The 14,992-nt window shown below is 37.1% G+C and overlaps 4 protein-coding genes across 5 annotated transcripts in view; 2 read left to right on the top strand and 2 right to left on the bottom strand.

The window, feature by feature from the left end:
* LOC109050987 (homeobox protein DBX1-B-like) overlaps window positions 1-386 on the bottom strand; it is a 38,893-nt gene extending 38,507 nt beyond the window's left edge. Inside the window, exon 1 of the mRNA XM_042715243.1 lies at window positions 289-386. The gene's annotated coding sequence lies outside the window, so the exon portion shown is untranslated. The remainder of the gene's footprint in view (window positions 1-288) is intronic.
* Window positions 387-403: 17 nt separating this feature from the next.
* On the top strand, window positions 404-7,439 carry LOC109079422 (protein arginine N-methyltransferase 7). Its single transcript, XM_019094577.2, has 17 exons — window positions 404-644; window positions 929-965; window positions 1,275-1,424; window positions 1,505-1,613; window positions 2,229-2,341; window positions 2,421-2,650; window positions 2,734-2,914; window positions 3,618-3,742; window positions 3,860-3,995; window positions 4,091-4,174; window positions 4,897-4,944; window positions 5,031-5,120; window positions 5,525-5,686; window positions 5,790-5,864; window positions 5,968-6,128; window positions 6,574-6,670; window positions 6,837-7,439. Exons 1-17 carry the CDS (start codon window positions 550-552, stop codon window positions 6,993-6,995), a joined length of 2,052 nt encoding a protein of 683 aa, XP_018950122.1. The 5' UTR covers window positions 404-549; the 3' UTR covers window positions 6,996-7,439.
* LOC109079423 (anamorsin) lies at window positions 7,318-10,344 on the bottom strand. 2 transcript variants are annotated; one of them, XM_042715246.1, is made up of 9 exons: window positions 10,188-10,344; window positions 9,738-9,900; window positions 9,497-9,640; window positions 9,329-9,408; window positions 8,764-8,932; window positions 8,337-8,410; window positions 8,136-8,254; window positions 7,976-8,057; window positions 7,318-7,881 (listed from the first exon to the last, which is right to left on the bottom strand). In XM_042715246.1, exons 2-9 carry the CDS (start codon window positions 9,892-9,894, stop codon window positions 7,771-7,773), a joined length of 936 nt encoding a protein of 311 aa, XP_042571180.1. In that variant the 5' UTR covers window positions 9,895-9,900; window positions 10,188-10,344; the 3' UTR covers window positions 7,318-7,770. The 2 variants fall into 2 exon arrangements, with proteins under 2 accessions (XP_042571180.1, XP_042571181.1); XM_042715247.1 differs by having other exon boundaries at window positions 9,738-9,897; window positions 10,188-10,281.
* A 355-nt stretch (window positions 10,345-10,699) lies between these two features.
* LOC109079418 (ubiquinone biosynthesis protein COQ9, mitochondrial-like) lies at window positions 10,700-14,728 on the top strand. The gene is made up of 9 exons (XM_042715242.1): window positions 10,700-10,857; window positions 11,343-11,544; window positions 12,049-12,184; window positions 12,271-12,413; window positions 13,183-13,267; window positions 13,379-13,483; window positions 13,566-13,721; window positions 13,847-13,900; window positions 14,353-14,728. Exons 1-9 carry the CDS (start codon window positions 10,800-10,802, stop codon window positions 14,386-14,388), a joined length of 975 nt encoding a protein of 324 aa, XP_042571176.1. The 5' UTR covers window positions 10,700-10,799; the 3' UTR covers window positions 14,389-14,728.
* The last annotated feature ends 264 nt before the right edge of the window (window positions 14,729-14,992 follow it).

Genomic DNA, 14,992 nt, shown 5'->3' with positions numbered 1-14,992 from the left:
TTTCGCACTCAATCAATGAGCCATCAACACCATCATATAAAATAATAAGTCAACTATTCAGGCTATTATACAGGTGGAAAAAAATTCCATCAAAATGAATATACAATCAACTGCTTTATACTTTATAAAGAACAACTATTATATGTTTTTACAATCTTTTCACAAACCCACGAGGAGCGAACCAGACACTATAAGCGAGAGCTAAATAATGTTCAACAACACAAAATATTGCACCTACCTTCAAAAGTGGCCCAACATTTCAAAGAGAAGGATAAGTCAAGCACTTACCTTGAATTAACATCCTAAATTTGACTTGTTTGTGATCTCTTTCTGTGTTAACACAACGCATAACACATATATGTATGTAATTTTGGCAAAGGCTGAAGCGGCCTTCAGTGGTCACATGATCTTAGGGGCGTAACTTCACGAAAAAAAAACATGGCTGCGCCCAGAGAGATCATGTTGGATTAACCTATTTGTGAACGATCTAGGCATTGTAATACAAAATACATTCATAAATACATTAGTTTACTTATAACTGAAGTGACAATGAAGACATTTTGCGGTCGTGCAAATCCAACAACCGGAGCGCTGGATTGGGTCGAGGAAAGCGAGGAGTATGATTACCATCAGGAGATTGCGAGGTGTGTAAACCATCTCATGTAACATCAACAAGTGATCTTTGCCTGGTTCTGTAGGAGTCATCAGTGATATTGTTTTCAAAAATTTAAATGATCAAATGATGCGGTGAAAATACTTGACAGTGACTTGTTGCTATTGTTGTCCTTACACGTGGAAACTGTGTTGCAGTAACAGTGCTAGATTATCAATTACACTTAATCGAATTGTAGTCATGTCATATCCTGTTACGGGACAGGGGGTAAATTATCTAGGCATTTCCCGATAATAGTTGGTGTTTCTTTCCCAGGTCCTGCTATGCAGATATGCTTCATGATAAAGACAGAGTGAGTATTGTTGTTGGACACATTCATAAACGATATAGCATAGAAATGCTGGAAACCAAAATAATGGTTCTAAAACAAGTCTATCTCCTATGATGAAGGGCAGTTTGCAAAATAAGTTATTTTAGGTTTCATGTAAAAAAGAAAATCAAAATGAATAAATCATGATAAATGTTCAATTTTTGTGTGAACTATCCCTTTAAGATTAGTTGTCATATTTTCCAAAGCATATAGACTGAAGATCACCCAGTTTTAAACATAGAGCAGCTGATATGTTGCTAATCTTTGATCTTTATGCTTTGTGTACTTAAGAATGAGAAATACTACCAAGGCATTCGAGCAGCGGTGAGCAGAGTAAAGGCACGCGGTGAACGGGTGGTGGTCCTGGACATCGGCACTGGGACGGGTTTGCTCTCCATGATGGCTGTGACGGCTGGAGCCGATTATTGCTATGCCATAGAGGTGCTCACTAATGCCCACGTATTGAATTTTGAGTAATAAGAAGAAATTTGAATAAAGACAAAAATGTGAATCCCATACAGGTGTTTAAACCCATGGCACAGGCTGCCACGTGCATCGTGGAGAGGAACGGCTTCTCAGATAAAATCAAGGTCATCAACAAACACTCCACAGAGGTTACAGTTGGACCAGGTTAGACAACCACCAATATGCTTATTATACAGGTAGATCAGATGGGTTCAATACATTGCTTTCATATAGTAGTAACAAAGTCCCTTTAAGATAAGTCATGTCACTCGGCTGCCATCTTAAAAAACGCCTCTTGGGCATCCAAGTGCAACTCTTATCTCTTAGAATGGGGAAACATCAAATTCTATAAAACTGTTCACTAGGCTTGCGATTCAATTTCATATATGAAATCACCAAAGAAATCTGATAACAACTATGTCATAAATGATGTTTATTTTGCTCAAATAGCGTTATAAAAAGCTTATTATTCAGGCTAGATCATCCAGTGCGCATGCGCAATCCTAAGTGCACGTCTCAGAACGCTGACTGTTTCTATAGCAACCGGGAAGTTTCTAACGGCAGCTGCAGTGATGCGCTGACTTTATCGATAAGCGATTGGCTCTTTCATTCAGAAGGCGAGGCTTCCTGCCATATTGAGCCGCCATATTTAGCGTTGCATTTTTCCCCATTCAAAACTATACGAGTGACACGTCTTGGGTATTCTATAGTCTTTAGTAGTAATCAACTGTATCAGCTTGCATTGCGTTCTTGCAAATATAAATGTATTTGTATGTGTAGATGGAGACATGCAAGAACGAGCTAACATCCTTGTCACGGAGCTGTTTGACACGGAGCTGATCGGTGAAGGAGCATTGCCCAGCTATGAACATGCACACATGCACCTCGTCCAGGTACGTACAATTGTAAATTGCAGTTTAACTTTCTGCTGTATCTTATAAGTATTTAATGGAGTTGCTCTCACTGGCACAGGCAGATTGTGAAGCTGTACCACATCGTGCCACGGTCTATGCCCAGCTGGTGGAGTCGGATATGCTTTGGAAATGGTCACAGCTCCAACCCATAGAGGTGGATGGGAACAAACTGCTGCCCCCTCCTGCTGTGGTGAAGTGTGCTGGAGCGCCTTCTGTCTGCGATATCCAGCTTAGCCAGGTGCCACCAGAGTCTTTCACTCCCCTCGGGCCCATCTGCACCATGTTCAGGTACAAGTCTGGATATAATTTAGTTGTCTAGATTAAAATTGGGCCATTTTTTTCTGTGTAACTCATCTATTCTTTCACTCTAGGGTGGATTTCAGCAAACCGGTTAGCAGTGCTGCTCAGTCCTACACGGCACAGTTTAAGGCCCAGACCAGCGGGAGAGCACAGGTGGTCTTATCCTGGTGGGACATCGACATGGACCCTGATGGCAACATTGTGTGCACTATGGCCCCCAGTTGGAACTACTCAGATCCTCATACTTACCCTGTATGTACTGGTGCTTAGCCACTAATATTCATGTATGAATATCAAAAATATGTCCAAGTAATCTTTTAACCCAAAAATAATTCAAAGTAAAAAATAAATAAAAATAAAATAATTTTTTGCATAGAAAAGAAGCTTATATTTGGTCCCATTATTTACAGTATTTTCATGAAAATGAAAACACACCACCCAAATCTATAAATGTTAATTTTGTATGAGTTGTTTTGAATATTGTTTGTAATTCTCATTATTGTCATTAATAATTATTATGAGATGTATTTCTGTTATACACAAAATTAGGTTTTCCCTGCATATATAATAAGAATAATGTAAAGATTTTAAAATATTTTTCATTAATATTTAAATATATTTATTTTCATTAGAGTATTAAAAAATATTTATGTAAAGGAAAAAATATATATTTTTAGCAATACAAAGAGTTAATGAATATTAATGTTCTTTCTTGACATTAGTTTTTTAATAGTGTCACAATGCAAAATAAAATAAAATAATGTTCCTAAAAAGTGTTTCATTTTATTCGATATAATAATTAAAAAAAAAAATTATATTAATGAACAATAATTTAAATATTTTGGGTTGAATTTCTTTGCAAGAGGTTCCTCTAATACGAATCCTTTATGACCTTAAACGTTCTTTGGCTTGATGTATAAATATGTTTGATTATTTTTCATCATGTTATGTGCAGTGGAGAGATCATTGGATGCAGAGTGTCTACTTCCTGCCTGCAGAGGAGAATGTGTCAGAAGGAGAAGAGCTGAATTTAATCGTCTCCCATGATGACTACAGTCTCTGGTACAGCCTTACGCACAGGTAAGGTGAATTTGAGCAGTGTTTAGGCATGATAACCAATTCTCAACTTCAACCAAGTCAGAACATGAACAGTCTCTGAGGAAGACAATATTATGTTTTTGACAATCTGTCTTATAGTGAACAAAATGATGTCAAAGTGGCACCGTTTCGGCCATGTTGCACCTGTCAGGCCCACCTGGTCTGGACGAGGCCTCGCTTCGGGGAACTGAATGATGAACAGAGGACTGAGAGTTATGTGAACGCATTACGCAGTGTAAGTTAACTGTTGATTTACATGTGAGCTTGAATTGCTGCTTTCTATTAACTGACAATGATTCAAAACTGAGTGTGTTTCATGTCTGCTTACAGATTCTGAAACCAGACAGTGTGTGTTTGTCTGTCAGTGATGGGAGCCTGTTACCAATTTTTGCTCATCTACTTGGGTCTAAAAAGGTGAGAAGGCCTTTTTTTTTTCAGAGTCAAAAGGTTCACAAATTAGCGAGCTCCCTTCTCCCTACACAGACAGCTGCCTTCTGAGGCAGCATCCTAAGCTTCATGGAAAGTTTCAAGTAAATTATATACAACTCTGTGCACTAGATGACTCGATTTCAGTAGCATTTGATGTTAGCATGCTACTAAGCTAATAATGCAATATTGGGTAAATAATCTGCATTGAGCTAAACTGAACTATTTTTCTTGAGTAAATTAGACATTTTAAGTAAATTATAAGCAACTCTATGCAACACACAACTTGCAGTTGACTTCAGTACAGTTTGATGTTAGCATGTTTCTAAGCTAACAATGCAGTATTGGGCAAATAATCGGTTTTAAATTGAAAATAAACTATTTTTAGCAAGTAAGTCATGCGTTTTAAGTAAGTTATAAGCGGCCTGTGCACTACACTATTTGAAATTGCAATATTGGGTAAATAATCTGTTTTGAGTTAAACTGAATTTATATATAAGTATTGAATGAATAACAGACATTTTTCTTGCCTTATGCGTCTTTGTTTAATTTTTTTCAGTGAAGGATAAATGCTGCGTTACCTTAAAATCTAGCCAAAATGAAGTATCCTAGGAGGCAATACAATTAAGTAAAAAACTGTCTAAGTAGGCAGCTCACTAGGTTTTGGAACAGAACATACTGTATATGAATCTTTCTTTCTGTCTTTTCAGGTGTTCAGTTTGGAAAGCTCTGGAATGGCGAAACAAGTGATCGAACAGGTGAGATTTTGTATCTAAAAAATAATTACCTACATGAGTTCAGACAGGATTGGTTGGTAATGAAAAGTTTTATCTCCTGCTCACAGGTGCTGCATACTAACTCACTGAAGCATGGAGTACAGCTGCTGGGAATACGACCTGAGCAGCTCTCATTAGCTGATTTAGAAGGAAATCAGGTACAAACTAAACCGAACCTGCATAGACCATGATGCCCTCTATATATGTACTTTACAAGCATTTGTAGAGTTTCAAAGACTTTGCACAATCTGAAATTACTACAACAGCAATTTAAATACACCCCCATTCAAAAGTTCGGGGTCAGTAAGGTAATTCATTATTTAATTTATAATGTTACAAAAGATTTCTGTTACAAATAAATGCTGTTCTTTTGAACTTTCTATTCATCAGAGAATCCTGAAAAAAAAAACATATATCACAGTTTCCACAAAAATATTAAACAGCAAAATAGGAAATGTTATCAATGAGAAATGAAAAACAGAAACCATTAAAACTTTTAAACGGTTGTGTATATCTAGTGTACTTGTACATATATAGTGACCTTATATTTTTCACCCTTCAGATTTCAGTATTGATGGGAGAGCCGTACTTTAGCACCAGTCTTCTGCCGTGGCACTCTCTGTTTTTCTGGTATTGCCGCACAGCTGTGGCACAGCTGCTCCATCCCAGTGCCACCATCCTGCCCCGTGCTGCCACGCTTTACATAATCGCTGTTGAATTTCAAGTAAATTATTTATTTTGGATAATTGTTGTTGGATATATATTCTGTATTATATATTTACAGACCGACTGACTTCTGTATAAAACATTTGTGAATCTTGAATCAGGATCTGTGGCGAATCCGAGCTGCTTGCGGTACTTGTGAGGGCTTTGATGTCAGTCCAATGGATGAGATGATTCAGGTGAGCACAGGTTTGGGTCTGAACTCCTGTTATGAATAAGCAATTTGCGTTAAAATTTAAATGCAGATGATTAATATGCTTTTGTGATGAACTCCACCCACAGCGATCTTTGGATTACCGTGAATCCTTGGAGGCAGAGCCGCATCCACTGTGGGAATACCCATGTCGTGCTCTGACAAAACCCCGTCCCGTTCTGACATTTGACTTTACGCAATGCGTTCCAGAACAGCCAGTTAACAGTGATGGAACTGTGGCATTCACAGGGTAATATGAACATATAATAATAGCATATTATAATTATTATATTGCTTTAAACATAATCAAATATTTATAATGGTATTTATAATAGACTTATTATATTATTATTATTACAAATATGTATGTATTCAAAATTGTAAAAATGACATTTCTGATTTAGCATGAATTTTAAAATGCTAAAATAGAAATGAATAATTATTATAAACTATATATCATAAACTGTTATAATTAAAATAATGTTCAAAAGTTTGAGGTCAGGAAGATTTAAAAAAAAAAATACAGTAAAAATAGTAATCTGAATATTGTGTACTATTATGATATAAATGGTTTCTATTTATGTATATATATATATATATATATATTGCATTTTTTTCTGTGGTGTCAAAACTTAATTCTTCAGTGTCACATGCTTTTTCAGAAATTATTCTAATATGCTAATTTGACGTTTCAGGAGAGGACACTGTCATGGCGTCGCTCTCTGGATGGAGTATCAGCTGACTGAGGACATCACTGTAAGCATGGGCCTAACCAAACCAGTCCGCGAAGAGGTATTTGCTAAAAATGTTCTTGTTTATTGTACAAACAATATCTGCATTCGGATGAAATGTCAGTCTTCGTAAATCTTCCTCAATGAAGCTGAAATTCAGATAAGATTGTAATAACCGTGTCACACTCTTGACCTCTTCACCTTAATTGGCTTTTCTCATTTCACAGGGAGCTTGTGAATGGAACCCACACCGGAAACAAGGAGTGTTTTTCTTTCGATCCGTGAGGGAAACTTCTGGGGATGGAAGGGAAGATCTTTCCTATAATTTAACCTTTGACCCTCATACTGGTGATATTAAAATGAACTTCTCTGTCACTGAACCTTGACAAGACCGAACTAAACTAGGCCATCAGTTGTTTACATTTTTTTCCCAAGACAATGCTTATCCAAAGAGTTTCAGTGACTGTGACTTCTGACGTGAGCTTGTAACTGTTTTTCTCCTCCCTATAAGAAGTTTAAGTAACTTATCTAAATAATCAGATGTGCATTTAAACTCATCCGATCAGAGCTATGACTTTGTATTCTGATTGCATACTATACTATAGATCAAACTGTATGGTGCTACGCAAGTCTCATGATGCTGTTTTAAGTAGTGATATAAAATGTTGTCTTGCAGTATTTAAAACAAATTAGGCAAAAGTCCATGTATTATTTTAACCAATTTTATTAAGCATTTGATTTTGGCTTAAAATAATCTTCTTATTCTATACAGAAGGCAAAATACATGAGCAACTGCTTTGGATTTTCAAAATAAAAAAAAAGAAACTACACTCAAATTGGAGATTCCTTTCTTATACATTAGGGTGAGATAATATAATGCAGGTATTTAATCATATTTTAAACATTTCAGTGATATCTCTGGACGCTGTCTGAGAAAGACTAAAAATCTGATGGAAAAGAAACATTTATAACTAAACAGTGTGCAACCTTTTCAGTTTTTGTCATGTATTTATTGTGAATGCACGGGTAACTTTAGTGCCTTCAGTTGTCTAATGACACTCTGTGAACTGCATCCCTGTTGATTACACAGATGGAAATGTAATCTGGGCCTCAATGTTGCAGAATGATAACGGAATGTATTAATGTCTCAAATGTGAATGTCTATGCATCAGCTATATCAGTGTTGGCCAGCAGAACCTTCTCCCCGGGTTTGAAGGCAGGCATCCCTAAATATGGACAGCTGGCACATCGGAAGGCATCACCCAGATAACACTAAAGAGGAAAAATATGTCAGCTGCCAATTTATACAAAACCTTAAAGTCATAATTTAAACAGACAGTAATAATTTTATCATAGAAATACATACACTTCCACAGGCTGATTTGGGCTGGCTGGCTTTCTGAGTGACTTTACTCTCCTTTTCCAATTCCTCAGCAAGACCACAAGTGCTACAGTACAAGAACAGTGACGTTAGTTGATTGCAACTTGATTGCAACTTTATATGTTCTTTAATTTAAGTTAATCACCAATTTTTGCAGGCCTTCTTTTTCTTTTTGGAGTCGTCTCCACAGGAAGCCTTGAGGGAGGAAGGGTCAGGCTTTTTCAGATCATCAGCATCCAAAAGTGCATCCGAATCGACCAAATCCTAGAGAGTGGAGTAGAACAATGTGGTGGGTGATACACAAAAGGCACAAGATTGACAGATGTCAAAGCCAATCTTAACATACCACATCATCGTCATCCATATCATTGACTGATAGAGTCCACTTTTGTGCGGTGCTTGGATCAAGAGCTGGTTTCTCTGCAGAAAACAAGTGTTGTGTGGTGGACTTATTGATTTGTCCATTTTTATTTGATGTGTCAACATGTATGAAAGATTGTTTTTGCCACAAATTAAAGGTAATTGTGACCTTTTTATTATTATTTAACTCATAACTCTGAGTTTACATCTCACATTTGACTTTTTTTCTGCACGGAATAAAAAATGGATTTGTTGTCTCATAACTAAAAAAGTTTACTTTTTTACTTAAATCTTTAGATAAAAGTGATATGATGCAATATACAGTAAACTCAGAATTGTGGGGGAAAAACTGTGAGAGGAAAACTTATGAACTTAAGTTACATTTAATGTGTCAGTGCTTAAATTCCACAGACCTGTTGTAGTGGTTTTCTTGCCAAAGGAAAGTTTCAGTTGCGTCGAGGATCCGACCTCAAAGTTAGGTTTTGATGCTGACAATCGCACCCTTAAAAGTGTGTTTCCCTGGAATCCTGTGCGTTCTCTCAGTGCTGCAGCTGCTTCTGGGCTCAGTGACTCCGTCTTTACCTATGAAATATTTAGTTTGCATCATCAGTGATCATGTGAAGCTTTTTTTTTTTCAGTCTTTTGAAATTATAAATATTACAATTATATTTTTATTATAATAATAGACATCAGTGAAATAATAATGATCATTTTCAAAACTTGATTCAACAGTTTGTCAATGTGAATTTTGAAATTATCATTATTACGGTAATATGGTTACATATTATGTTACATTTTATTAAAATAAAATATTAACTACAACAACAATAATTATTATTCTATTTTATTATAAATACTATATTAATAATAAAAATAATATGTGGAATAATAATGATAATAATAAAAAAAAATTAAATTGTTGAACAGTCCTACACTGAATCAACTTTATGAAAAAAATAATAATAATTAAATTCTGACCTCAGTAACAGACACTAATCCAGACAGTTTAAGAGCTGACATCAGTTTCCCAGCGGTTCTCACACTATTATCCTCAGAACCTAAGAAAAATGTTATAATGTAAACCGTTAGCACTGATTCATTTCACTTGAGAATGTTGCAGAGACTGCGGCGTTCTGATTCAGATACCTGTCACCGGCTCTTCTAGCACAAGTTTGCCACCAGGTTTCATCATTTTGGCGATCTCAGCCAGCATTTCTGAACTGTGGATTGGAGAGCTGTCGGTCAGCAGGCCTGAGAGAACCCAGTCATAACTAGAAGCTGCATGAGAAGCTGAAACAGACAGATTTTTGGGGGGTAAATGACTCCTTCAATTCTTTAACTCAGACCACCACTTGGAAGTATTAAACTAATATACCTCTGTACTTACACAACTGTAGTCTCTCCATATTCTCCAAAGACACCAGACTCTGGTTACCAACAGCAGTGCCAATGCTTTCAGCAAATTCCTTCAGTGCAGTGGGAGATGATGGTTGAGTCCATATCAGCAGCACCCTGTCCCCCTCCTTCAGTCCAAGGTCTGCCATCACCTGCTGATATGTGCTAATATGAGGCTCAAATGCGTGTTTTGCGTCTTATCTACACTAAACATTACAAATGACCATTTACAGTAAGATCTGCTGCGTCATAATGACGGTGCAGTTACAACACAACGTAAACACACGCCATTGTGTATCAGAGATAGCTATCAATTATGCCAATGTAACGAAAGAGCTCTAACATGTCATTCAGTTTAACTAAAAATCAGGAAACCCCTCAATAAAACAGAATGTTCACAAAAACATCTCTTTTTCAGAAAAAAAAGAAATAGCTGTCCAACCTGTTTATCGTGTCGAATGTTTTTCCAACACCGGTCACAATGGACGTCGCAGGTTAACGCGCTGAAATGATGACGTGCTGTTTCTAGAATAAAAGCATAGAATGTCCATCAACATTCTGCTTTCTCTGATTGGTTAGTACAATAGGCATCAAAAACGGTGTTTATATCTAAAGTCTTTAAAGTCTATTATCAATTTACAAAAAAAAAAAAAATCTTTAAACATTTCAAAGTGTCATTTTTGAGCTACCCAGATCGCCGTTACAGTAGCACGTACAGTAGTCATGTGGTACATGTTACTTTTCTCCGCGCTGATTACATTTTGCCAATCGCCTCTGTTTGTGGTTACCTAACAAGGCGTTTTGTGTAATACATTCTCAAAGGTTGCTGAGGCGGATATATAATTTATATCAGATTCTAATGCATTTAAATGAATACATTTATATTATTGAGCGCTATATTTTACAAATGATGACAGTGCGATGTAAACATAGTGAGATTTTGACTGCGGCTCAACGGCGAATTGGGTTTACTGGGCCACCAAGCGCCTCCTAGAGTACCAATGATTTTCATTGGCTGACCAAATTTGCTACGCTCTGCTGTGGTTACTGGGATATGGCGGCGCTGATCAGAGGACTGAGAGCTGGAAGGGTCTTGCGGGGTCTCGGCAGCGGTAAGCGGGGGAACGTGAGAGGGCGTCTGGCGTTAGCATTTCAGTCCACAGTATTTGTATTTAAAAAGTTGACAATAGTCACACGTGACACCTGCCGAAGGCTTTCGTATCTTGTAAATAGTTCTGCCTGCTTCCAAGTTTGGCAAATGTAAGTCAGCTGGGCGACTATAAAAGGTGACCATCAAGGGCAGGACAGAAAGTGCATATTACAATCCATAACATTCATCCGCTTAAAGTGGAGATTATGTCCTTTGCATAGTAGGGTATAAATGGATGCTACATTTTCAATTAACTGTTTGTTTGTTATTGTTTCACTATCACTCCATTGAGTCTGACCCATTATATGAGTCGTAAAAAACCAAAGGCTCATTGTGCAAAATTTTTTGTTTTTGCATTGCAATGCTTTTATTACTACAGAACATTTTTTATCATCTAATTATGGAGCGTTTTGTTGTATGGTAATTATGTTAAATGCACCATTACAGTTGCAGTTCAAGGCACACTCAGTCCCCAGGGCAGCAATGTGAGACGTGCATTCCATCGTACCATACTGTTACAACTAGTCAATGACTCTAAAAGTGACACATCTGTGCCACCTCCATCCTACCATGAGGTTCACACAGCTGGAGAAAGCTCATCCTCTTCAGCACATGGAGAATCTTCAGAAGATGCCCAGCCAAACACCAGGTTCGAGCCCCAATTCTCCAGACCTGATGAAATGCAAGAGTTAAACGGATAGTTCACCAAAAACTGAAAATTTCCCAATGATTTACTCACCCTCAAGCTATCCTAAGTGTATGTGACTTTATTCTTTCATACAAATACAATGGAAGCTAAAGATTACAGTTTATAAAATTTTAAATAAGGATTTTTTTTTTTTTACACAAATGCATTGTTTAATTTTAGATGGCCTTTATTAGCCCCTCACAGCCTCGTGGAGTACTTTTTATGATGGATTGATGCAATTTTTGGGCATCAAAATCTCGACCACCATTCACTGCCATTATAAAGCTTGGAATAGCCAGGACATTTTTTAATATAACTCCGATTATACTCATCTGAATTCATATACACATAGGATGGCTTGAGGGTGAGTAAGTCATGGGCTAATTTTCATTTTTGGGTGAACAATCCCTTTAAATTCATCAACCTTGCAGTCATTTAATGTAAACGTGTCCATTTTGTATGTCATTTTCAAGATCAGAGTGGTGAACACGGTGAAGACTATGAGACAGAAGAACAGCTCCAAGCTCGCATCCTGACCACGGCTCTAGAGTTCGTTCCACAGCACGGCTGGACTGTGGAGGCCATTGCAGCTGGAGCAGAGGTTTGTTTCTTAAAACAGTTATACAAGTGATAAATGTAAATATTGTATTAGACAATATAACAGTAATAATATGCTCTGTGATTCAGACTCTTGGCCTGTCATCAGCTTCCACTGGGATGTTCAACAATGGAGCTGGAGACTTGGTCCTGCATTTCGTCACGCAATGTAATGCTCAACTGGCTGAGACACTCGCAGAGCAAAATAACAAGGTCCAGCTTGGACAGGCAGAGTGAGTTTATTATTATGAATTATTTAATATGCTAATATACTTGAGAAACAAGTGCGAACAGTGCACCCATCAGCTTAGAGGCCCTTGCTTTGAATGACTTAAACACATCTGAAAAAAAGTGGAAAGTGACATGACATTCAGCCAAGTATGGTGACCCATACTCAGAATTCGTGCTCTGCATTTAACCCATCCGAAGTGCACACACACAGAGCAGTGAACACACACACACACACTGTTAACACACCCGGAGCAGTGGGCAGCCATTTTATGCTGCGGCGCCCGGGGAGCAGTTGGGGGTTCGATGCCTTGCTCAAGGGCACCTAAGTCATGGTATTGAAGGTGGAGAGAGGAACTGTACATGCCCTCCCCCCACCCACAATTCCTGCCGGCCCGAGACTCAAACTCACAACCCTTCAATTGGGAGTCCGACTCTCTAACCATTAGGCCACGACTTCCCATCTGCAGCCACAGGACAGGGTTTCTCTGTGCTGGTGTGATCTTGGTCCACTCTTCTTCCACTTCTCTTCCATAGTTTTATTGTATATTTTCTTGTGGATTATTTCTGATTATTTTGGATAAATTATAATATCACTGGCTTAAAAACTGAGTTCACTTGTTTTGTTGTTGTAATAAACATTAGAGGGATTAATATTGAATATATTATATTATATTATATTATTGGACAAATAATGCATTGATATATTGTGGATAAATAATACGTTTTGTTGTTGTATTTAAAACCTACATGGATTTTTTTTTTATGCATTAGATCAAAGAAAACAGCTGAGTTTCTGAGAGATGCAGTGGAGACGAGACTGCGGATGTTGATTCCTTATATTGACACATGGCCTCAGGTATCCTCTGCCTCATGCAAACTCCGCTCTCAAAACTTCAGATTTTTCATTTTCAATAATCAATAATTTATAAGAAATGATGGATCAGTGTTGTGTCTCTTCTGGCTTTGGGCCATGAGCATCCTGCTACTGCCCCACAGCATCCCCGACAGTCTGAAACACCTGTCCACGATGGTGGATGACATCTGGTACTACGCAGGCGATCGGTCGACGGACGTGAGTGGCTTCTTTAATCCCACTTGCTACCTTCCTTGCTGTGGTCTGCTCATCCACCTGTATTCCTCTGCGTGTTTCTTAGGTCAACTGGTACACAAGGCGGGCGGCACTGACAGGGATCTATAACACCACAGAGCTGGTGATGGTGCAGGACTCGTCTCCTGACTTCGAAGAGACATGGGCCTTCCTCGACAATCGCATAAAGGATGTAGTTAACATGGCGAACACGGCCAAAGAGGTAAAAGCAGTCTTGCTTTCCATAGCTAATGAGAGGCAAACAAAAAATAAATTGTGTTTTTTTGCTCCTGATATATAACAAACAAATTTTATTATTACTAATATACCGGATAATGTTTGTTCTAGGTGCAAGCCACAGGAGAATCCATGGTTCAAGGACTCATGGGAGCCGCAATTACGGTAACCAGGCTAAAATGATACAATTTTCAGCTAGTACCTAATAACTAATACCAAGTCACCTATTATGAATGGACAGTATTTCGGTGATTATTTGAAAAAAGTTGTTCATACACATATTTAAGTCTCGCAAACACTTCATTTGTATTTTATATAATTTTAAATTAATTATAAATTTTAATAATAATTATAGATTTGAATAATGATTAAATATGCATTAATATAATATAAAACAAATATCATATAATAAATTAATAATAATAATATTTTTAATTAATAATTTTCCATTTTAATTTAGGAAATACTTATTTAATGTTTTAAATTAAATATTTTGATGTTTAATTTTAGAACACATTAAAAAAAACCACTGAAACCAGTGTTAAAATGTTTAAACATTTTTTCATTTATTATGTTTATTCTATTTAATTATAATAGTAAGCTCTTTTCTCACTCAGCTGAAGAACATAACAGGGATGAACCAGAGACGATGAGTTACTTCTGATGCTCCTGCCTTCATTTTGTCACATCTTTTACTCACTGACCCCTCGGCCGTTCTAAACCAACTAAATAATTGGAAATGATCACAATGATAGTGTTTGTGTTGCAAAATAGGGTGTATTATAATGCCCTTAGCACTTTTAAATGGGTCAGCTGTGCCATTCCTAATTCCTCTGTCTGTATCTTAAGCTGAGCCCAATAAGCCCATTTCTCTGCATTTGTAAAAAGAAAGAATAGAAATGTAAATTGTATTTGAGAGTCCTATGTTCATACAGTTTGTGTCAGACTCACTGGCGAGTCCCTCATTAAAAGAAATAAAGAGTAGCCTATTTACTTAAGTGTCTTAGTCTGTTATGTTTTGTTGTTGCAGAGTGAACTCTTCTAACACATTATACATTTCTCATATTAATACATATTACGGTTTACAGTAGTACCCATAACTTCCTGAACATGATATTTTGAGATAAGACCATAATGACTTAATTAGTGCGCGGTTTTAACAATGCATTTCGTTACAAGTCCTCAAAATATGACGTTTAATCTAGCTTGACGCAAGAAGACTTCTCAAGATTTCTGAGGACCTTTATTTTTAACCGG

This window comes from Cyprinus carpio, chromosome A25 (genome assembly GCF_018340385.1).
Source record: "Cyprinus carpio isolate SPL01 chromosome A25, ASM1834038v1, whole genome shotgun sequence".
NCBI classification, from domain to species: Eukaryota; Metazoa; Chordata; class Actinopteri; order Cypriniformes; family Cyprinidae; genus Cyprinus; species Cyprinus carpio.
This window is presented reverse-complemented; position numbering and strand designations above follow the sequence as displayed.

Coding starts and splice junctions, on each gene's coding strand:
- LOC109079422 (XM_019094577.2), top strand. CDS start 550: ATGAAGACATTTTGCGGTCGTGCAAATCCAACAACCGGAGCGCTGGAT. Junction 3,743..3,859: donor TGGTACAGCCTTACGCACAG/GTAAGGTGAATT, acceptor TCTGTCTTATAG/TGAACAAAATGATGTCAAAG. Junction 6,671..6,836: donor CCAAACCAGTCCGCGAAGAG/GTATTTGCTAAA, acceptor CTCATTTCACAG/GGAGCTTGTGAATGGAACCC.
- LOC109079423 (XM_042715246.1), bottom strand. CDS start 9,894: ATGGCAGACCTTGGACTGAAGGAGGGGGACAGGGTGCTGCTGATATGG. Junction 8,933..9,328: donor GATTAGTGTCTGTTACTGAG/GTCAGAATTTAA, acceptor AATATTTCATAG/GTAAAGACGGAGTCACTGAG. Junction 8,058..8,135: donor AAGAAGGCCTGCAAAAATTG/GTGATTAACTTA, acceptor CTTGTACTGTAG/CACTTGTGGTCTTGCTGAGG.
- LOC109079418 (XM_042715242.1), top strand. CDS start 10,800: ATGGCGGCGCTGATCAGAGGACTGAGAGCTGGAAGGGTCTTGCGGGGT. Junction 10,858..11,342: donor CTTGCGGGGTCTCGGCAGCG/GTAAGCGGGGGA, acceptor GCACCATTACAG/TTGCAGTTCAAGGCACACTC. Junction 11,545..12,048: donor GATGCCCAGCCAAACACCAG/GTTCGAGCCCCA, acceptor TTTTGTATGTCA/TTTTCAAGATCAGAGTGGTG.